A 23,001-nucleotide genomic window follows, 5' to 3' on the forward strand; every position below is an offset into this window, starting at 1 on the left:
AAACTTGCAGCACTGCTGGAGATCTTATCAAATGCATGTGGACTCCATCTGTTGTGCACAAGATCAAACATGTGGTGCTTGTCAAGAGTCATAAGATAAGTGTAGAACCACTACATAAATCAGAATAAATATGTACAATTGTAATAGTGACTAATACAGTACAGTCTTCTGGTGAAATTTGCAGTTAGAATTCAGATTGGACCAATTTCAATAGTGTAAATGCCAGTGCTTTTCAAAAGGCTCTCTAGTTCTCTTGAACATAATCTTTCATCAAGGCCTTATTTATACATGAACTTCTACAGTATATTATTATGGAATAAGCTATAATCACTCTCTTCCAGGAAAAGTAGCTTTCCTCAAGACTAGTTTCTGTACTTTCTAAGCAGAGGAATAATTTGGGAATAGCAGCTTTCCTCTTTTCAAATACTAGTTATTGTAAGTTACTTTTAGTATAGAGAAGTGATAAGATCTAGTCTATTGATTATGACTCATGAGATGAACTTGGACAAAAACCCAGGGAAAGGAAAGGAAGGGAAATCAAAGTGGTTTGATTGAATGCGCCTTTGCAGAGTCAAGCTTGGTCTGCCTATCTCGGCTTGCCACATCCTGTGTTAAATATCCGTTCTACTGCTTGCAGTAGCTCCAAGCTGAGTGCCATGTCTCTTATTGGCATCTCCCTAATTAAAGACGCAACAGGAACTCCTTTGTGTGTTACAGGTGCACTGCTGATTTTTTTGCAGCATCTCTTTGAAACCTTTCTTAGCTCACCTAGTTGCTTTGGACTTTCTTCTGTCTCCTTATTTCTATCCTAGCAACAGTCATGGACAATTTCAACTAAAATGAACATTTTTCGATATGAACATGAAACAGTGAATACAAAGGTGGGATATTTATTAGTAGTTTGATCAGAATGCTTCAACAGGTTCCCTGCTGGTGGATTGGAATAACTGATGCTTCTGATGATTATTGCAGACTTCACATGGACTTCTTTGGAGCACGATTCCTGATATGTTCTGTTCTCAACTGCATCATTTTGTAGGCCAATTACAGCCAGATTGACTTAAAAATTTGTGTATAAAGATTTAGATATTCATTGATCTGAAGAGTTTGCATGGAGGCTCTAACATCAGAACACACAAATCAGTAAGACTCTATCAGAGCAGAAGTGGTTTGCATCTGTGATGTCTGTTCCAGGTCTACCTGGAAAGTCATCAGAAAAGAAGAGAAATTCTAATGTGTAAATGGCATCTCAGTAGGTCTTGACTTAACAGACTTAATATCTGATGACTTTGACTTGAGAAATGAGGGAGAAAGATGAAAAGTATTTGTGTTGTTTCCATAGACAGTAATACAGAAGGGAAGAAATATTAAATTAAGAACTAAGCAATCGACAGAGGATGATATGGGGGTAGTCTAATAAACAGCAGGGATCCAAAAAACACTGCACTGCTGAAAACACCCCCACTGTTTTAATTTGGCAAAGAGAACAGTGGTCAGTAGCAAACAGCTGAGATGGTTATAATTCCCCAGGTCTTTATTCCCATGTACAATGAAAGCATTAGAAACCAAGTTCTACAGGGATAACATAAACAGGTTGGAAAAGCAGCTGTGCCTCATATAAAGGGCTTGAAATGAAGAGTTTAGGGAAAAAGAGTTGAGTAGGCTAAAAGTACAAATTAACACACAAACGAAAAAGCATAACTTGAAGCTTCATGGACTCATAATGAGAGGTTATGCAAGTAGTTCTTCCAGAGATCTAAAGAAATTGTAATTAAAATCAGAAGTTTAGGACTATATTGCTAGGTTAGGGTAGCACTGATGACAGTTTTCCTTGCAGATGGAAATGGGGAAGGCCAGGGTATGCTGGCCATCCATAATGTAAACTCAGTACACAGATTTATGGGATATGTTTTGAAGGAAGGGTAAATTAAAACCATGAGGAGTAGGTTCAAGTGCATTATGACTTGGCTGTGGTAAGGTACAGCAGGTGGATAGCTATCACCGAGAATTTTATTTACAGTAAAAGGATTTGCTTCAGGTCTTACGCATTTTAGTAAGGCAATTAGCATGTTGGGGCTGCAGTAAATCTAGTTAAATTGTTAAGAATTCAAATGAGACTTGGTAAGGAGCAAGTGAAGGTCTGCTAAAGAAAGGAATACAGCAGGATTGAAAGCTGGACACTATCGCAAAAGAAGTTTCTGATGGACCTCCTTCAGAACCTATTCTGGGGCTGGTTGTTACTTCTGTTTACAGTAATACCTTATAAGGGTGTGCTGAATAAATTTGTAGAGAATGTGACATTAGCCTTGTCACTGCAGAGAAGGATCAGAGTATCACATAAGAATTGTATTGCCTTGAAAATGACTGGAGCTATAGAAATGAGATAGAATTTAATGATACAAAGTGCACTTACTGACTAATAACACTGAGCTCAGTAGTTAAAATGACGGAGGGGGAAAAGGCCCGAGGTTTCAGTTGATTGTAGGTGATTGAGCCATCAGTACATGTGGCTGTAAAAGCAACAAATTTATTTCTAGGATGAAACACAAGATACTTAACAGTAGAGATAACAGAATGCTAGTATTGCTGTAGAAGAAACTAGATACACAAGCAGAAACAGTTTTAAATTCAGCTATTCACATCTAGTACTGTAGTTGAGAATAGCAGCTAATAATGTCAGTGGAACGAATACTTATCTAAGAAAACCTGCAGCTGGGGGTCTTCAGCCTACAAAGGAAGGCTGAGAGAGGGGGCTTCTATAGCCTTCCCTAAATGTCCAGGAAGGGAGAACTATTTACACTTACATACTTTTTACTAGTCATTCACTATGTGTAGGTTATGGCTGCAAACTAGAAAAAGGCTTCTAACCAAATGATTCCTGCAATAGCTTGTAAGTTGTTTGAGTGGGTGCAAAAGGCTCAGATGTTTGGAGATGGCAGCTATTAAGTGGGTTAACATGTATCACTCACTGTGGACTTGAGGTCTATCACAGGGGGTGCGACAGAGCCATGTGGATTTCTCCCACCCTCATTACCTACTGTGCACTGCCTGTGTAGCTTCTAGTGCCTTTTAGCCTCCTCCAGGCTGTTTCTCATGCCCCACGTGCTGCCTGATTTTGAATATTACTGTGGCTAGTGCTCATGCTCAGTAGGGTTTTGTACGTCTTTCTTGGCTCTATGCAGCGCAAGGCTTGGTTCTGTTCCTGAATCCTTGATATTTTTCAAAATGGAATGAAAGCCGCAGTGTCTCATGCAGTAGAAACTCCTCTACTAAATTAAAAAGTATTTTTTATTTTTAGTGCTCATAACCTTTCCTATCCCATCCCATCCTAACGGGAGCTTTCCCATTCAGAAACATCCCCGGTGTGAATTCTCAAATGTCTTGTAGAACATGAACAGTTTGGACTGGAATTGAAGAGGAGCAGACTGCATACTGCTTTCTGCCCATTGCTGGCTTCTCTTGTAAAAGATGACCAAGGGAGAAAAGCAGGGTCCACATATCAGTTCTTTGTCATTTCATCTTGAGTGCCTCCAGTGGCCAGGAGCACATTCCAGAAGGTCTCGGTGCTCAGATGCTTTTGAAAATACTAACTTAAAACCCCCAGTGTTCTGAGAATGCTGTTTCAAAACTGAGCACTGAAGGTACCTCGTCTAGGGCTGGCTCAGTAGCGCAGGCATCTGCATGCAAGAGAGGCAGATTTCTGCAGCAGACAGAGCCTCTGATAATGGAATTAAAATGCTCACTGAAGTTGCATCTGATTCAAAGACTATATCCCATGGAATCCTCTCATTGGAAAGTAGGTGTGGAGAGTCTCAAATTGGTTCAGTGGTATGCAGTGTGCATATTTTAATTCTTTAAAGTGAGCTCTGCCTCTAACATGAAATAATTCTGTGAAAGTTCTTTTCACAAGAAAAGTTGATGCTTTGTATAGGATCCTTGCAATTGTCTGCACACATCACTCCAGTTTTTCTTCCTCTGAGAGCTGCATATGCACTTATCTAGGGATGGGGACAACATGTCTGCAGTTATCAGTGCTGGTAAGGAGATGATAATCGGTGCTGCTGCTTGCTATGTCCTGACTGCTGGTTGATTCCATTCATCAGGCTCGTCAGCCTCCTGCAATGATGCCCTCCAGCAGCACAAGCCCTAGTGCATTTTTTTTGCCTTGTAAGAATAACTTCTGGAAGATGGAGTTAACAGTAAGTCAGAAGGAGGAGCTGTCTTCCTATATGTGTAACCAAGGGATGTTCACAAACCTGCCCAGGGAATATTTCCATATCTGTTCACTGGGGCAGCTAGAGGTACTGGTTAGGTCAGAGTCCTCTCTGCAAATGACTTCTTGAAAGGCAGCATCTAGACAGTGTCCTTTGGTTATGGCTGAGTAAGTAAATACAGGTTCTGAACTTTTGCTGCCTGTTAACCGCAAGATGCGGCGTATTTTCTAAATGAAGGTAGAAGGTGTGGTTTGACTGATAAAAGGACATAAAAGGAGACAAGATGGACAATTTTGCACTAAAGATGCAAAATTGCTTACCTTTGGATTTTGTTGTTTGTACATTTGAGTAAAAACTAATCTGAATTATTTCCAAATTGTGGAAAGCCTGCATATCCTGAGTGTTGAGAGACTCGGACATTGCAGATGCATGAGAAAGTAGAGTGGTAATATGGAGGCTTGAAACAGCATCTCCTTTCTGATCTTATTTTTATTCCATTTCTGTTTCCATTTCTGTATGTGAATTTGATATCCACGATGAATGATGGCCTTAGGTAGATGATAGCCTCATACAGTTCTATTTAATATGTCTATGAATCCTAGAGATAAAATCTGACAGCAGCTTTAAGTCTTCAGTTATTAACAAGTCCATTTCCTTCAACCAGTTCAAGATATGCTGAAGCACTGACTCGTTAGTGACATTAGTTTCCCTCTATGGGTTAGGGAACTTGGTTCAGAGCTCAGTATTAAAGAAACTGAACCTGTTGCTTACTGGTTTGTTTATAATGCCACTGTGCTTCTGCAGAACCTTACTGGTTCTCAGACTGAGTAGCAATCTTTCTGTCGAAGATCACAGCTGTGTACTTTCAGAACAGTTACCAAACGCTTTACTTCATTCTATTCAGATCACATCTGCCACCTTCTCTTCCTTTTCTTTTTTTCTAATTGTATCTACAAAAGCAATTAAATTTCATGCAGTCAATTATTTGACTTACTAAATCCCCCTGCCTACTACACGTGGCTCATTCTTTCATTGTTTTCAGATTCATTCTTTTTTCTCTATTTTATTACTCTCCTTAACAATAAAAGTTGCATTTAGGAGAGAGTAATTGTCACATTAAATATGACTTTCTGTCTGAAGAATGCTATAAGTTGGCTTTTTTGGCCTTTTGTCACTTTCCCATTTTATTCTAACTTTTTCAAAATTAGGTGTGACTGGCTCAAAAAGTTAACTTTTTTCTTTTTTTTCCTTTTAAAATTAATGAGTACCACTAGCTGCTGTGCATGGCTTCATCTTTTACCAAAGACTTTTCTTACTCCTAATTGCATGAATACCATTGGATTTTTTTTAAGTGGAGACTTCAGAGAGAAAATTCAGTATCTCGGCCACTTCAAGTCATCACTGATTTTATCCTTAGCCGCACTGATAAATAGACCTTTCTTCATTCAAGTACCATTTTCCTCATGTTTATTTTTAGAATGCCTTTTCCCTCTTTGGCAGCGCCAGTCCATCATGCTTTCTTATAACCTTTTTTCTCTGCAGGTCCATATTAGACTTTCTTTCTTGTTTGATTGTTTGTTCCCTTGGCTTTCCAATAAGAACATCTTTGATCTTCCAGGCTTTGATCCAGTTTATTTGTGGAATTATTGGTTGTCCCTTACACATGCATTTTTCAGCATGATTGTGGTGATTTGAGATAGCAAGTGAAACAGCCAACTTCTTCATTTTCTTTCCCTGTTTCAAACCTACAAGCTACCTGGTACTGTGAATGGTTTCAACTCAGTGTCTTCAAAAATGTAATTGCAGTAATAATTGTGGAGGTTTGGATTTTGGAGCAGGTTTTCCCTGCATGCTAAACTGAACACCTTCAGTTGTCTAATTTCAAAGCTGCTGAAGATAAAAAAAAATAAAATAAAATAAAATAAAACTTGGCATGCTATTGGATCTCATTGAGGTTAGACCAAGCCAGGGCCTTGGTTCTGGAGTCTGGCAGCTTTGTATGTGCTCGGTGCAATATTCTATTTGAAGGAGAGGAAAAAAAAGGAAAAAGCAATTGCTATGCTTGCTGATTTTAAGCGCTTATTTTGACATTGATTTTTCTCATTCTAAACACATTCTAAACGTTTTCCTAGTTTAGTACGTTGGCATAAGATCTACAAAACAAGCTGACTTCAAAGTTGCTGTCTTTGAATCAAAGTGATTGTTAGTTTCTGCTGAAACTCCAGTGAAAGTTCAAAGACTGACGTGTGAGTTTGGCTTGCCAGGCATGTAGCAGTTTAAGATGTTTAAGGCCTTAGAAGGCTTTAGCAATTTGTACTCCCCCGAAGTCTCCTAACATTGTAAGTTGTCTAAGCCACTGGAAGAGCTCATAGATCGTAAACAGCTTAAGATATTCTGAGGGTTCAAAGCTTATTTGGAGCATAGTCTGCCTATAATCACTTTAAGCAATTAACTAGGCTTTGAGTTTTGACGGAATTTAAGCAAGTTATCCATCTTTAGAGCTTGGTTTAAGGTGATACTAAGCTGAATAGCTCTCGTCTAGGAAAGCTAACAAATTCCAGAATGCAGAGGAACCTTTCAGAGGGTCTCTACATGCTGTTTCACATTGTTGAAGCCACTTAAGTGATATTGAGGAATACAGGCAAGCTTTTGAGTGAGAAGAAAGTCAGCAGACATTCAGGACATTCTTCTGCCCTGTTTATTCCAGGCTATTTGGCCTGCAGGGCATCATCTTATTCACATAAGCATCCATTTGTTAATAGTGTTAAAACTACTGTGCAGCGCTCTGTGTGATACACAAAGATCATACCAGCTTTGCAGGAGAAAATCTTTACTCAACGTCTTCCTTTCTTCATGTTCTGTCCGCCTACTTACAGTGTTGTGATAATATAAATATTTTTCATTTAATGGCGACCTCAGTATGCCACTCCAAATTGGGATATGTCTCTTCTAATGTCAGAAGGGTTGATATCTCATTACAACCTGGGTAGCACAGAAGTCAAATACAGAGGATTCCCAGTTTTCTCTCAGGAATGAGCGGTAACTTCTATTTCATGCCGAAAGTGGCATGAAAAAGCTCTCAGCAAAGCTGCTTTAAAAAGCAGTTGTGGCACTTTGATAGAGGAATTAGCATGGGCATGAAAGCTGTCTACAAGAGACTTTTCTTGTCCTTATTTTCAGCACAGGTTTTGCTGTGTAGCTTCATGTCCCTTAAGGACAGTGCTTTCAACCATGATATTTGTTCTTAGGTCCCAGGATGATCAAACACTCACACTTTCATACAAAACTCTCTCCTTCTGCTCCGTTGTTGTCTTGATGCTTAATTTTCATTTATCACTCATGTTGAAATAATGATTTCTTAATCTAGAACTTTCTTCCTAGGAATTCCTCTTGCACTTTCTGTTGGTGCTTCTCTCATGATAGTCTGGATCAGAAGAAACCACTCAGTTTGTGCTCTTTCTACTTTGTTAATATCTTTTTCTCTTTGAGGTCTCTAACAGCTTAACTGAAGGATACTTCTCTTTCTGAGCTTAAATGTCATGTTTTCACCTGGGGAAGAAGACTGTTAGAGATGTGCCTTCTGTAGATCTCACCCACTGGCTCCAAGAGCCTGGATTGTATTCAGTTTTAGTTGCCCCCTGGCGGGCAGAACAAGCTTATGCATATTCACCCTGTGGAGACAGGAAGGTGTTATTAGGCACTTGTGCCTCCAAATTTATAAGGCTGATCTCGTTTAAGTGGTGTGGGTTTGAAGGGAGTCTCTTAAAAATCCCAGTATTTAACGTAGCTGGCAGAGCTTCACAATCGAATAAACTGGGCCAGTCATCTTATATAGTATTCAAAGTTGAGTTGGCATCCTCCCTGAAGCAGGCATGTGGCTATCAGCTGCACCAAGCTGCTTGCTGTCCTGCTTCAGCAGCACCTTTGGCAATTCAGCTAAGTATCAAGATGTGTTTCTGTATGGTTGCTGCTTTCCACATAGGCAAAGTTTGCAGAATTCTGGAAAACTAGCAGGCTGTATGACTGTAGGGATCCACACAGTAAAAATGCACCTGCTGCTACCTGTAGTGAAGAGATGACCTTTTCTTTGCTCTCCTGGATGTGATCAATAGGATAATTTCGTATGCTACTAAAATACCTGTGGTTCTTAAACTGCAGGCCTTGTGTTCTGTGACTTACCTTGTTAGATGTTCTTACATTCAGTCTCCTACTCTTCCCTGGCTAATCATACATGGGCTGTGCTCTGAGGGTGTGCTCTGAAATAGGTAGGTGGCAGTGAAGCTGCCACCTTGATCAAAGGGAACTACTGCCCAGCAGAGCTGCTCCCATATAGTTTGCACTGCAGCCAGTTTTCTCTTGGTTCTGCCTCTGCACGTGGTTCATCGCATGTACAGAAAGCTAAATATTTATGAAGCAGGGTGTTAGAAATGATTGTTTGCCTAACCAGGCAACTGCTGAGAGTGCCAAACTTTGCCTTGTGCTGACTATAATGTTGCTTGGCTAATCATGAGAGCCAGGGATGGGGCTTGCTGTGCTGATCAGCACGCACTGGCAGAAGAGATAATGAGCTACTGACAAGGATGCATCTGGAATCTGTCCGGGCATTGCATTGCATGGGATACCATGCACGATTCTTCATTTCCGAGCCAGAGCAATGGATTCCTGTTCCTGACACGGTATCACCTCACTCTCTGTGGCTCCCCATATATTTGCTTGACATGGTTTGAATGTAGTAAGAGTAACAAGTTTAAGCAAAGGGAGGAAAGTGCATAATGGGGAATTAAAATCCTTTGTAAACTAACCTGGCTCTTAATGATCTTAAATGGGCAGTATATTTGAGAAAATAGCTATAAAGATTCACTTAGAAGAAGTGAGCATTGGCAGCATGAAAATCAGATATTCACCTTAGCTATGTGCTGCATTGCTTTGCAGGGCAGTTTGTCTGTTCCATGTCGGGCTTGCCAGAAGCTTACATGATAGAAATGGGTTTGTACTGATACTTTTATATGTAGGGAGGGATTGCAGGCAGCAGTGTCTTAAACAGAAATTGATTCAGTGCTGTAGCAGATACATTTGCTACTGTTGAGTCTTTCCATGTGGCAGGATCCGAAGGAGAGAAACGAACCTGGCCAATGTTGGTACATTCTTCAGTATTGGGGATGGCTCAAGTGGAAAGACAGTAAGCAAGTATTATTTCTGCTTTTATGGACATCCATAACCTTGTAAGTGGTTTCTTTGTTTTGCCATCTTGATGCTGAGCTTTATTGTTATGGTAGAATTGAAGAACTCTTGTCCCAGTCCTCCTTCTCTTCAACTCCTGATTTTGAATATACCAGCTAGGCCATTACCCAAATGTCTGTAAGTCTGTGCTGACCTGTGCTCTATCAGTTTACTCTTCAAATACTATTAAGACAGTACGATAAGTAGTGTTTCATCTTTTCTTTCTTGTTACGTGTGAGTACTTTTGTCATTAACTCCTAGAATTTGATTCTGGGTTCTTCAGGGAGCTGTACCTGAGCTGTGTAGCCCAGAGCAGGAGGAGGGGCTGCGTTACTGAAGTTGTCGCCACTTGGTACTTAGCAGGCTCCACTCAGAGTCCTTATTCAGCTCCCAGAAAGCATGCAAGCCTGTGCCCTTCATCTTCTCCAAGCTCGTTAATAACATGAGCTGGACAGAGGCTTGCTCTGCTGGGAATGCCTGTCAAAGAGCAGCTCTGCATCTGACAAAGCTAATGGAAATTTCCAGTGAGGGCTTAGAGACAGCCATAAAAAGGAAAAAAATAAGAACTTGACTAAGTGGACTTCACTGTCCATGACTGACACAGTGTGGAGAATTGCAATTTTTCACCCTGAAGCCTTCGGCAACGAATGTCCTCCTTATTGAATCCACATCCAAGTGGCAACATGCTCCATGCTACACAGAGCTTCTACCTTATGCCCTGGAAAATGTAAGGGCTTCCAGCATTTCCATGCCTGGAGTTTGATGGAGCAAAAGCTAAATGCTTCCTGAAAAATATTCATTTCTCCAGTGTAAGCTCTTCTTCTGTGAAATGAATAGTCAAGCCTTGATTTGCAAATCTCCTGGGAAACGTGCTGCAAAAGGCTTGCTCATTTACAGAAATCAAGCAATATTTTGCAAAGGACATAAAAAACCCTTTAGGTTTTCTGCCAAGGGAGACTGCGCTGTTTTAAGTAGGTGTGGTTAAACCAGTGGAAATCTTTAAGCTTAATTGAAAATTTGTTTTAAACCAAAGTAATTGTGGTTGTCACGTCTTACGTGCTTAAGTTAGTATAAGGTGTGAATATCTGATCAATTTTCTAATGTAGACAAAGTCATAAAACTGTCACTTAACCCATAAAATAGTGGCATTTCCTTGATAAAATATTTGCTAATTGAGAGGTGGTGATCTGTATAAATGATACTGCCCAACTGACTCCCTCTAGTAGGTTCAGGCATTTGCTTTGTCCACTGTGTCTTGATGCAGTCTGAAGAATCCTTTGCGTAGTTTCCAACAATCATCCTAAGGCTGTAAGACCTAACCAGGAACAAGCTGGATACTTGCCTTATAGCTGTGGATTCTACATCAGAGAGGTGTACATGCTTGCAAAAGAGAGCAAAGATCATGCCAAGGGCTTTATCCCTGGAAGTCTGTTACAAGGGGTGGAGCTGGGAAAAGAGTAAGTTGTTTGGTTGGCCCTGATGGGAGAAAAGTGCTGAAGGGCAGCAGTGAGGATGCTTACTGATGCAGGGGGAGTGCCCGCTGCCTGTTCTGAGCCAGTTTTCTGGCCTTACTGGTAGGCATGCTCAGTCCTGACAAAAAAGCCAGGTTAAAGTGGTGGTGAGGATGCTGAACTCCCATCATGATCAAATCTCATGACTTTGGCTTAAATGTCATAGTCAGCAAAGGGAGTAGCAGCACTAGCTGCCACAGGCCTTCCTCCTGCGAAAGGAAAGTCCTCAGTTCTCTGGCAGTAAATGAGTGGCTAATAGGTTCCTGGCAGTGAAACATAGTTGATAAATGGCAGCATTTAAAAGTAGTGTGCAAAGTCATGTATTCAGCAGAATGGCTATTGATTTCACTGTCCAGAGAAAGGTGTGAATTGGCAGCATGGAGTTGAACTGGAATTTCTTATCTGAGAACCTGACTGTACGGCAGTGAGCCTCTGCAGAATGGGTGGGAGAATGGACAGGAGCATTTATTCCTGCATTGTGTGTCAGCATGATGCTGGTACCATGATGCTTCCGTAGAAGTAAGATGAATCACTCAAATGTGTATGTGTGCTGAGCTTTCTGTGTAGTACAAGCACTTGGGTGTTTGGGGGAAGGAGAGAAACACAGGATTGCTGGCTCATGGTTTGCTCTGGGAAGGATTTTGCAGTCTTCTAGTTTCTAGAAGGTAGAAACTGACAAAAACAAGTAGCTCACACAGAACCTAGATGAGAAGTACCAGTCATATAGGTGGCTGTGGGGACCATGTCTGTTCTTTGAAAAGCATGAAAGTGTGAAGGGAGAGTTAGAAGAGCATAGATCAGTTTGTCTCTGTTGTACAGCAGCTGCAAATACCAAGGAAGCCTTTTTTTTCTGGAAAATTTTACTACCAAGTTAGAAAGTCTCCCTTACCCAGGGAGTGTGTTGCTTTGTAGGCAGCAGAGTGTGACAGGTTTCAGTGTACAAAGGGTGGAACAAGCAGAGAGGGACTGGCAGGTGTGCAGTAGTAGGTTGCCATCTATCAGTAAACTCTGAAGTCTGTACATCAGCATCTCCGTGTCAGCTGCTTTCATGGGATGTAATGCAGTGCAGGGCTAGTTTGGCAAAAGCCTGTAATGATTGCTTCTGTAGACTCTGTGCGTGGTTCTATTGACCTCATTTTCTCCAGCTTCTTCTGCCCTCGGTCCTGACCTGAGATGCTGTCACCCAGCAGCCATGCCCCAGGCTTCCATTAGGTGCAGCGCAGCTGCTGCAGCACACCTGACCTGCAGCATCCTTGCCTCATCTAAACTGGAGTCTTACTGCAGTTCTGCTGAGGCATCTCATTATGAGGTTATGTGTTTTCATATATACACATAAACACTGTATTTGTGTTTGTGCCTGAATCATACTCAGCTACCAACAACTTGTCCTGGATCCTTCTTTCAGACTGAGTGAATCCTTAATTTGTGCCCTTGGACTACCTGAGGAGTGATGTGGGTCCATTCTGCAGATGCAAATCCCTTCTGTCTTTGCAGGGCTTCTTTCTCTTCTTTTTCTCCAGAGCAAGGTCCTTTTCCCACAGCATAAATCCTGTGAATGGAACGGGCTTAGAGAGTATGATAGGTGATCCCTAGGTTTATAATAATATCCCTTCTGTTATCCCATGCTTCAGATAACTACAGTCTTGCAGTGCCCTACCACTTTATGAGGGCAGGGCTTCTAGACTGACTAGGTCAAATCCCGTAGTCACCTGCTTTGATCCTGTAAGAGAAGGTGAATGCTGTTAAGTGACTAGAAAGGCTCTGTTATTTCTATGTGTCATGGAGTAAGCTGGATTCACTATTATCCTCTTCCTGTTGAATTGCTGCTGGGCCTCAGAAATTGTAGGAAGTATACTTAGTGCATTGTGGCTACAACAGGTTAGTATCTTTAACAGAGCAGTGGTGAATAACAATACATTGTTGACCTTGCCTATTCCTGTGAGGTGATGAGCTGGTCCTGGATTTACTTATCTTCTTAGAGAATGCACTGTGAAACTTTGTTGGAGCATTGTTGTTTTGCTAAACTTAGTAACATTAGGTGTAAAATTTGAGTTTTGGACTTTTCCGGCACAGATATAGTTGATCCAGCACAAACTATTTTGTGGAAACTTACCAAAATTTCCTCTGCATCTGCCCTTGCTCTGCAGTGACTGTCAGTGGGAAAGCTGTGTAGAGATTTATTTATAGGTAGAAAGAATGAGAATCAACAAAGAAACTAAACATTGAATACAGAGCAATGTTTTACTTAGCATTACCTAGAGCAGGAAACGCTGGCAGACACCACAGAGAGCACTGGTCTTCCCATTCCAATTCTTTGTTTAGTCACTTGGAGATACGGTAACCTGATTTTATACACGGTTGTATGTCTTCATTTCCTGAAAATCTCTCTGCTCCTATTGCTGCGCTTCAGTGCTAATATTGAATTGAAATGAATGGGATATTCCAGAGCTATCTGGATAATACAGTACTCAGTGTTTGCAAGTGATGATGAACCCCTGTAATGAAAACATGAACTGGAGCTAGACCTGCAGTCTCTGTGGGACAGGAATCAACACTATCCTCCGTGTTGTGGTGATGTAATGCATGCTGGCTGCAACAGTGTCCTGACATACTAATAATTTTTTCTTTGTTATTTCAAGGGCCTTAAACTCTGGAGTTGAATACCACTGGGACCAGCAGAATGAGAATGTCTTCACTGTGCATTCCAGCAGCAGGAGCACTGAGCGGCCTGGGTGAGTCTCCTGGGTTTGGTTTAGAGCAAGCTGACCCTTTCTGCTGGCTTCATTAAATCTGACAGCACCACTTTTTCCCGTTTGTTCTCTTCGCACCAGCAGTTTAAAGGCACAGTTTTTGTCTCCTTTCACACTACCTTGTTAGGCCACTTGAGATGCTTCCAGAGAGTGAGACGCCCAAAAATGCTGCCAGAGATAGTGAAGTGCATATGTCATTCATCACCTTGGTACTATACTTAAGCAAGCTGTAGGAGGAACATGTGGAGCTTCAAGCATCAAAGATGCTATGCTAAGTTAATGGTGCCTTTGGAGGATAACTGAACAATGTGGTGTTCATAGAGATGAGTGCAAATCCGTTGATTGGCCCCTGTGAGTGATTTTCATCCTTTTGGTTTCTAGTCACAGGACAATTGTTTCTCAGGACTAAACTCTAAAAATAAAGCTGAATCCCTTTAGAACCCTGTTGGCTGCTCATCCAGTCTACCCAATGATGCACACATTAGTTATCCTAAACACAAGGATGATTGTGCAGTACTGTGCTTGTTTCCCCAGTGAAGAGTGCTTCTCCTTGAACCCATTGTTTTTGTCAAGGGTGCTGCAGTCTTGTTTCTGAACTATGAGCTCCAGGATCCCAAGGAGGCTATGAGCTGGTGTCTGTGCTGTCCTACAGCCTTGGTCTGACTGAAGACAAACAATAAACAGTCGAGATTCTCTGTCTGCCATGAGTGGATATTGCCACTACTTCCATCTTTTTTGACAGCGTATATCCGTCTTGTGTGATGGGTTATAAGGAGCAGCCTGAAGGGTGACAACTCCATCCCCTCCTTAGGGGATTCAAGTATCAGAGGCAGAAACATTGCTTTAGAATGAACAAGCTCCTGAGAAGAGGGTAAGAAAAGCAAGACAGGTTTCAAAAACTTATGAAAGAATGTAGACTGTGAATGAGGCAGTCTTTCCTAGAAACTCTTTACCATTCCCAGCGCTTACAGCCAGAGGTCAGTTTTGGAAACAGCATCCAAGCATTGCCGATATTCAGCTTTTGTAGCTGAATACACTTCAACTGTTCGTCTCCGAGAAGCTAATGAGCCTTGAGGCGGTTCCTGTTATTTGCTTTGGAGAACAGAGAATTTTTCTTGTCTGACTGGAACAAGCAGAAATGCTTGCCAGAGTGCATTCATGTGTGATGCTGACAAACTAGGAGGTCCAGATGAGGGAAAGGATACACATTGTACCCTCAGGAGCTGAAAATGTCCTGCTGCAGAGAGAGGTGGTATGTGTGTTTATGGCCCTGCGCTGCATTTGTGTTGCCAACTGAACTCAGTGACCCTGAGAGCGAGTGGTTCTGCAGGCTGTGGTACTGCAGGGATACATATTTAAGCCTGTCATACACACTGCTTCAGTGGAAGGATGAGTAGACTGAAAGACTCTCTTAACCTAAATCTCAAGAGACCAGCCAGCTGAGGCTGGAGAGATGTGTCTGTGTGTAAGTGCAGGTGACCATTCACTCCAGCCCCAGCCTGCACAGTGGCTGGAAGCTGCCTTGTTGGAGTGGAGACAGGAAGAGGCTCAGGTGGATGCTTCCATCTTGCTGGGACATATTGCTTCCAATGCTTCTGGTCTTACTTGTTTTTCTCTCTTTTCAGAACCAGCAGAGCCACATGGCGGACAGACAGGGACATGGGCCTGATGAATGCCATAGGCCTGCAACCCCGAAACCCCCCCACGTCTGTGACTTCACAGGGTACCCAGACCTTGGCACCTCAGCTGCAGAATGCCGAGACTCAGACAGAGAGGGAGGTACAGGAGCAGGAATCCACCTCTGCAGGGACTGGGGAAGGTAGGAGCTTTAGCAATTATTTATTTGATAAGCTTACCTCATGGGTGAGGAGTTTCTTTATAGATTCCATATTCTGTGTTACATTTTTACATTTTTATATCTCTCCAGCAAAGATTTCTCCAGCCTAATTTACTTGTAGCCAGACCAAGATGATCATGCCAGATGTGTCTCTGTCCAGGCTGGAGAAGTGGGCCCATGTGAACCTAATGAGGTTTAACAAGGCCAAATGCAGGGTGCTGCACTTGGGCTGGGGCAATCCCAGGTATTTATGCAAACTGGGGAAAAACTCCTTGAGAGCAGCCCTGCAGAGAAGGATTTGGGGGTCCCGGTGGACAAGAAGCTGGACGTGAGCCAGCAGTGTGCACTGGCAGCCCGGAAGGCCAACTGTATCCTGGGCTGCATTAAAAGAGGAGTGGCCAGCAGGGAGAGGGAGGTGGTGGTCCCCCTCTACTCGGCTCTTGTGAGGCCCTATCTGGAGTACTGTGTCCAGGCCTGGGGCCCCCAGCACAAGAAAGACACAGAGCTCTTGGAAAGAGTTCAGAGGAGGGCCACCAAGATAATCAGAGGGATGGAGCACCTCTCCTATGAAGAAATGTTGAGGGAACTGGGCTCATTTAGCTTGGAGAAGAGAAAGCTCCGGGGAGACCTCATTGTGGCCTTCCAATACTTGAAGGGAGCATATAAACAGGAGGGGGAACGATTGTTTACAAGGGTGGATAGCAATAGGACAAGGGGGAATGGTTTTAAACTGAGACAGGGGAGATTTACGTTAGATATTAGGAGGAAGTTTTTCACACAGAGGGTGGTGACGCACTGGAACAGGCTGCCCAAGGAGGTTGTGGTTGCCCTGTCCCTGGAGGTGTTCAAGGCCAGACTGGACGTGGCTCTGACAGCCTGGTCTAGTGGTTGGCAACCCTGCACTCAGCAGGGGGGTTGAAACTAGATGATCTTTGAGGTCCTTTTCAACCCAGGCCATTCTATGATATGATCTCTGATATGAACAGAGAAGTCTTTTTCATACGCTTTCACAGGGCAAAATCAGCTTTACAAAGACACAATGATCTCGAGAAAAGCCAGTTGTACTGGCATCACTCCTCACAAATACTGTGAACTGTAACCTTCAGTAGTGCTGCACACTGCTAAGGATCATCCTTAGCAGTTGGTCCTTCAACCTCTGCACCTAAAACCCATGCAAGCTTCACAAGCTTAGCCTTGGAATACAAAATAAAATACTGTAAATTAATTCTCATAGAGGCAGGTATGAGTATTCTGCTTAGTCTGATTGATGAAGGCTGTGATGAATGTCCAGCTCAGCTGCTGGAAAATATCTCTAATGTTTCCCAGTCTGGGAAAAATTATCAACGCGTAAAGAGCTTTGAGCAGCTGATGTGCAATTCCTTTATGATAACAAATCACTGATAATTTGAAAGCATAGTAATTTTGTCCAGGCTTCCTGTCTCTATACTGTGCCACAGTGCTTGGGTCCAACTGTGAAAGCTTGATGGTGGACTGTGTATATATGGGAAAGGCAGAGAAAATCAAAGGGGTAATTTTGAAAGTTCATGATAACCCATCTGGCTGTGGAAAGCAGCCCCATGACATGCATGTTTGTGTGCTTGTGGTCTGACATTGTGGAAGATGCTTTTTGGGATGCAGCTCTTCCACAGTTCCCACTCTGCAGCATCCAGTATGCGTGATAAGATTTTGTTTCTCTTCTGGTATTGGTATTGGCTCTTCTGTTTAATGTTAAGTTGCAAATTCCTGATCTGAGGCGTTTCCTGTCTGCTTATCTCAGACAGGAGATATCTCTGCTTACCTCTCTAGAACCTCTCTAGAACGTTAATGCAGTTGAGGGCATGTGAATTCAACTGGAACATAGGATATCTGGACAAATGTTGAGCTTGTGGGAACTGTTCCTTCCACTGAATGTGGTATGCAGACAGGGCACAGCGTGCAGCAGCTCTGGAACCTTCTTGTGTTAGGGCAGTGATGGCTGACGTTGCACATATAGAGGTCTCTCTCTGCGCTGTTATAACAGAGAACTTCTTCAAGATTTCCTCCCACTGCTGCTGTTCTGCAATCATTTAAAGGTTTCCCTTCTTCATTTTCTTTAACCTTTCCATTTTCAGATCTAGAGCATGGCTTGTAACTAGACAGTTAGCGAGGTGGGGAAGAGTTGTCCCTTACTAGTGCCATGGGCAGAGTTTCTCTGTAATGGAGCGAAACATGGAGCATGCGGAACAAAAGGAGTGTAAGATAGCAAGCCAAGGGCAGAGATTTCTTGTTGTCTGTCTCTTGCTTGAAAGAAGAGTGACAGTTTCCACATCTGGTGTGATCTCTAACTGAAACTGTGTGCCCTCCACAAGTTGCTTCACCTGCAAAATGGGCTGTCCACTCTCCTGTCTAGTATGCAGATTCTCAGAACAAAGAAATTATTCCCATTATGGACATGTGCACTGGTGATGATTCCAGTGTTTGTGCCATGTAGTTGATCAGTTCTTCTGCAAACTGCAAAATACAAGTGCAGCTTGAGCCCACTGAGCTTGCTGTGGCATTAATGTTACTGTTATTCTAGCATCATAAACTCTTGTGATATTCACCCAGTGCATTCAAGCAGATTAGACTGGGTGCTGTGCTGCTTTTCTGATGGCTAATTTGCCCACTGTATCTACCATAACTATTTGTCTGTTGAAATGCAAACAAGGTTTCCTGTTATCAGGATCTAGGTGTCAGGGACATTCAAAGAAGGGGGGGGAAAAAAAGTGTTCTACCATTTACTTGGTGTGTACCCTAGGGCAAAATATTAATCATCTACCAAATGGGAATAAATCTTCCCGTACAGCACACGAGGGGCTGTGAAGATTAATTAGTGTTTTGTATGAGGCTTTGAAGATGTAAATCACTGTGTAAGGGCTTAGTAGTATTATCAACAGCAAAATGGATAAATCAGATGTGATTCTGAGTAATGTAAAGGAATGTTTTAGCTATCACCTCATCACAAGGAAAGAAAAAAAACAAAACAAAAATCTCTGAACATTTCCCCAAAAAATTAAAAATGAAAAGACTAGTGCTACCCCCAGGAGTGAGTTTCTGTCCTGTTTCGTGTGAGCTCTGCCATTGTAGGGAATTCTGGATCAGGGCATTTCTTGCAGATATGTGCTTACTGTACAAAAAAAAAAAAAAAAAAAGTATGCAGAATTGCATCAGAAATCTAATTAAGCTCTGTGGTGGTATAAATAGTTTCCTTTTCTCATGCAAAGCTCTGCGGGGACTTTGCTGTTCTGATTATCTTTCTACCTCCTTTGGAGGAATGAGTATATGATGACTTTATTAGAAGCGAATCCCTCTAATGTCTGTATGGTTTTGTTTTTACCGCAGTTGATAGCTGCCTTGTGAGCTCTGCTCACCAGCCACACATGAACCAAGATAAGATACATTTAGGAGAAAAACTAGGAGAGGTATTGAGAAATGCCTAAAACAGTGTTTCAGCTGTTTCCTACTTTCTTTTAAGCTGACAGACATAGTGGAAATTGTGATAGAGTCGTAACTTGGAGGCACTCTTAATTAAAACAATCTTTTGGGCACGATATGAACACTTGCCCTTGCAAATGGGCACAATGAGGAAAGGATCTGTATTCAGCTGGCAAATGAAATCTCACTCAAAAATCAGCAAGATTCTTTATGAATGTTAATGACCTCTGTTTAACCTTTAGAAAAATGTAATTCCCAGTCCAGATTGTGTCAAGCTGTGGCTGACACTTGTTCAGCCCGCTGAATGTGTGGAGAGTGGTGTGAGCAGCGGTGGCTGCCAGCAGCTGCAGCCGTGGAAGAGGTACTGCAGGAAACCTGTCTGGTTGTGTGCCCATGCTGTCTCTGGCTCTTGACAGTATATGGATACATCTTCATGTTAATCCAATTTTTTTTTTTAAAAGGAAAGCGGTATTTCCAAAAACTAGTAGAAAGACCTGAGTGGCAGTTGTCATCTCAATTCTTTTCATCTCTGTTGTCCTTAGGGCTTCAAATTCAGCTGGCTAAGTGCTCACTGTACTAGTAGGCTCCAGTTATGAGCCGAAATTGCAGCTATCAGAAGGCTTGCTGTCAGTGGATTGCTAATTTGCCTGTCTCTGAAGGAGGAATGTGTTGACTGCTTTCATGCGATACAAAGGATTTTTTTAAAAACCTGTTTGAATAGGTTAAACTCACTGGCCAGTACACCTTTCCGTCCTGTCCAACTGCTTTCAGAGGCTGCAGCAGGAGTTTTAAGGGGAAAAAGGATTGTGGGCTTCATCCTGTTCAAACCGGTAGTAGTGAATAGGTGTCACACGCAGATGAAACTTTTCTGGTATAAACAAAGCATCCCGAGGATGTCTAAGCAGCACTTACGAGTAGAATCAGTGTGCAACGTAATACATTTAATCTGAGACATTAGAAACATGTGCTGAGGGACTGCATGGGCAGGAGTACCCTGATAGCAGCTGAGCCTCACGTGTGCTGTGAAGAAACATGCTGTTTTGCATTAGCTGAACACATTCCTGCAACGCTGTTGTCATATGCGATGTGACTTTTTGTGATTAGTGTGGGAACCGGGACACCAGGGATCTATTTCAAGATCTGCCTCTCATTCTCCAGGCTGAAACGTGGGCAGGTCCTTTAACCTTTCATCTGTCTGCCCGTCTGTAAAATGTAATGTGTCCTGTAGAACTGCAGATCTGTACAGTGTGTGTCATGTGCCCGACAGAACCACAAAGTTCACTTTCTCTTTAAAGCCCTCTAAAAAATACTCCCTGAAAAAAATAGTCTTCAGGTACTGTGCAAGCCTTTACAGCGCTAAGTACTTCAAGTACCTGACTCTCCTGGGATTAAATTATAGAGCAATTTTTAAACTCTAATTAGAAAAATAAGTTTCACTCTTCCAATCACCAAGGTAAGATATTGTTAAGAAATTATGAGTCAAAGCAGCTGTGCCTTTTCTGTTTGAATTAGCCACCTCAGACGAGGAGTGTGAGCATGCTTCTGAGCAGGCTGGGGAGGAAAGTAACTGGTAGTATTTCTTCTGGCACTAAGGGAGATGTCATTATTCATAGCTTGTTAGGCAGAGCTGTGACCCTCCCTTTCCTCTCCTTCTGCAAGAAATGAATTAATTTTAAAATGCTGATATTTTTATCTTTGAGCATCTGAATTAGTGGGTCAGCTCACACCTCAGAGCTATTGTTCTATGTACTCTGAAGACTTAGATATCTCTGCAGTACTAACACTTAGTGCTAATTTTGTAGCTTTGTTTGCAGGCATAGCTAACTACTGCTTGATTTTAGAAAGAGAAAAGCTGAAAATAGGAAAAATTGAAGAGTGATATCGGGGTGTCGCACAGCAACAGATGAGCCCGATCGCCTCTGTGGGCTTTGCTCTATCAGTTCTCCATGTCCGCAGGTAAATAAGTTGTACTTCCTGTATTTATGTCAGCATCCACTTCATTTAAGAGCAGAAATGCTCCTTATGCCCAACTACATTGACAGATTGTCAAGTATTTGGCCTTTGTACTTTCTGCAACAAACTCATCCTACTGGAGTAGTGTGGTAGAGGGCTTCAACAGACAGATGCATTAGCTTGGGAATGTCCTTATTTTGTTAATTGTTGGAGCCAGTCAAGCCAGTCACCCAAAGTGACAGAAACCCTGTGGTCCCTGAGATACTCTCAGGAGTAATTTTTGGTGTGTATTTGTGGGATTGATGGGGGTTTAGAACTCTGGAAAGGTCACTTCGGGTAGAGTAGAAAAGGTTTGTAGGAATAGCATATTACTGGAAGGAAACAGTGTTGCTTCTCTGTACTGTCAGGCACAGAATCTGTGTTTCTTTATCCAGAAGTGGATGGAAACTTTTGGGATTACTTCTTGCCTTGTGATGGATTCTGACCCAGGGACAGCCGAGGCGGAGAATAAATTGCCAGGTCTTACACCTACTTGCTCCACACACTGTCTGTTACAGGAACTTGTTAGCTCAGTTTTCTGGATTTTGTCTTCAGTACTCTGTGAGATTTTTCCTTTATGCTTAGGATAAAGGATTTTACAGGACTTGGGAGATCAGAATGTAGTTTTGAGCATAAAATAAGAGGAATTGCCTTCTCTAGATGGAGAATGAGATATGCAGTCATGTGGCTTGTTGCTCCTGCAGGAGCTCAGGTTATGCTTAAAACCCTTGCAGTCTGAAAAAGGTGTCACCAGGACTGGATTTCTCTCAGTCCTGTTTTTATTCAACTGTTGGATAAGTAATGGAGACTGACCACTGCAGCAAGCTGGAATTTCCTGTGACCTCAGGTTTGGGTTTAGGGCACTTGTTGTTTTGGGTAAGTGCCCAGGTAGGCAGCCTGAATGTCCACTAAATGGAAGTTATCTTATTTCACTTGCACGGAGAACTAGTGTGGTCTGCTTTGGCAGCGTGGTGAAGAACATGTGTGGGAGTCACCAGACAGTAGAAATAGGCTGTTATGTGAATCTGTGCTCAGCACAAGGCACACTGCTCGGGAAGCTTTGCTCTGATCCAGTCAGCCAAAATTGAAACCTGATGAGGGTGGGAGGGGGAGGTCAACTCCCTAAGTCCCAGACTAGAGGTGCTTCTTGGCCACTTGAATGGCAAAGCTGACTTGGGGCCTTTGATGGTCTGTCTTTATGGCATTTCCAGCACAGCTGTATCTCAGTCCTTGTAATCTAAAGACTTCTGACTTTCTGATTCCTACTGTGGCATCAGCCCTGGCCTATTCTCTGAGCAGGCATGAGCCTTTACTGTCAATTCAGCCATAACACGTAGTAATTAAGGGGATGGGAATAGCAGGAGATGCTGCAGAGTGCGCTGCATGCATGGATCCTCTTGTGAAGCATATGTTTTTAATGTTAAGGTGTATCGGCTGGGGATCCTGGCTGATTCGCAGTTCCAGTGCTCCTGTATGGGCCAGCGTATAGCAAGCGATCTGTCAGGAGCACAGTACCTGCTGTTCCAGGGCTTATGTAGGTAGGGTGGGCTGGCACGCCTCTCAACCAGGTTGCACATCTTGGCTTTCTCAAGCTTCCTGTCTAGCCTGACCAGATGGTTGGTAATGAAGTGCTTATGACTATGTCCCCAGAAGGAAGCAGCAACTGAATTCAGAACCATGCTTCTCAAACCTTCCACTTACTCCTGCTCAAGATTGATATTCCAATATCACCTGGCATTCATGTTTTTCACAATGAAGTTCCCAGTCCTTGGATACCCGCTTCTGTTCTCAGTCTTGCTTGTGCTGGTCAGTCTGGTTCCTAGCTCCATGCATCAAGCACATCCTGAACAGGATTTCTCTGCTGCAGTTATTGGCTGTGCTCTGCGCAGTGGGTGTTCTTGCACAATCCTCTGGGCTCTGCTCCAAAGTCTCATGTGATTACTGGTGTCTCCGTGGTCTCGCTAATGCTCTAATCAAGGAGCTATGTAATTGCTGTATGTATGGTTGATATAGCAGGCTTACTA

General features: G+C 42.6%; 1 protein-coding gene across 3 annotated transcripts in view; it reads left to right on the forward strand.

The window, feature by feature from the left end:
- The window catches only part of AMBRA1 (autophagy and beclin 1 regulator 1), a 123,669-nt gene that overhangs the window by 98,082 nt on the left and 2,586 nt on the right, over positions 1 to 23,001 (forward strand). For all 3 annotated transcript variants that reach the window (XM_021401422.1, XM_021401423.1, XM_021401424.1), the window contains 2 exons: positions 13,585 to 13,677; positions 15,321 to 15,514. In XM_021401422.1, the coding sequence (XP_021257097.1) occupies positions 13,585 to 13,677; positions 15,321 to 15,514 (287 nt within the window). The remainder of the gene's footprint in view (positions 1 to 13,584; positions 13,678 to 15,320; positions 15,515 to 23,001) is intronic.

The sequence above is a fragment of the Numida meleagris genome, chromosome 6 (assembly GCF_002078875.1).
Source record: "Numida meleagris isolate 19003 breed g44 Domestic line chromosome 6, NumMel1.0, whole genome shotgun sequence".
Taxonomy (NCBI): Eukaryota; Metazoa; Chordata; class Aves; order Galliformes; family Numididae; genus Numida; species Numida meleagris.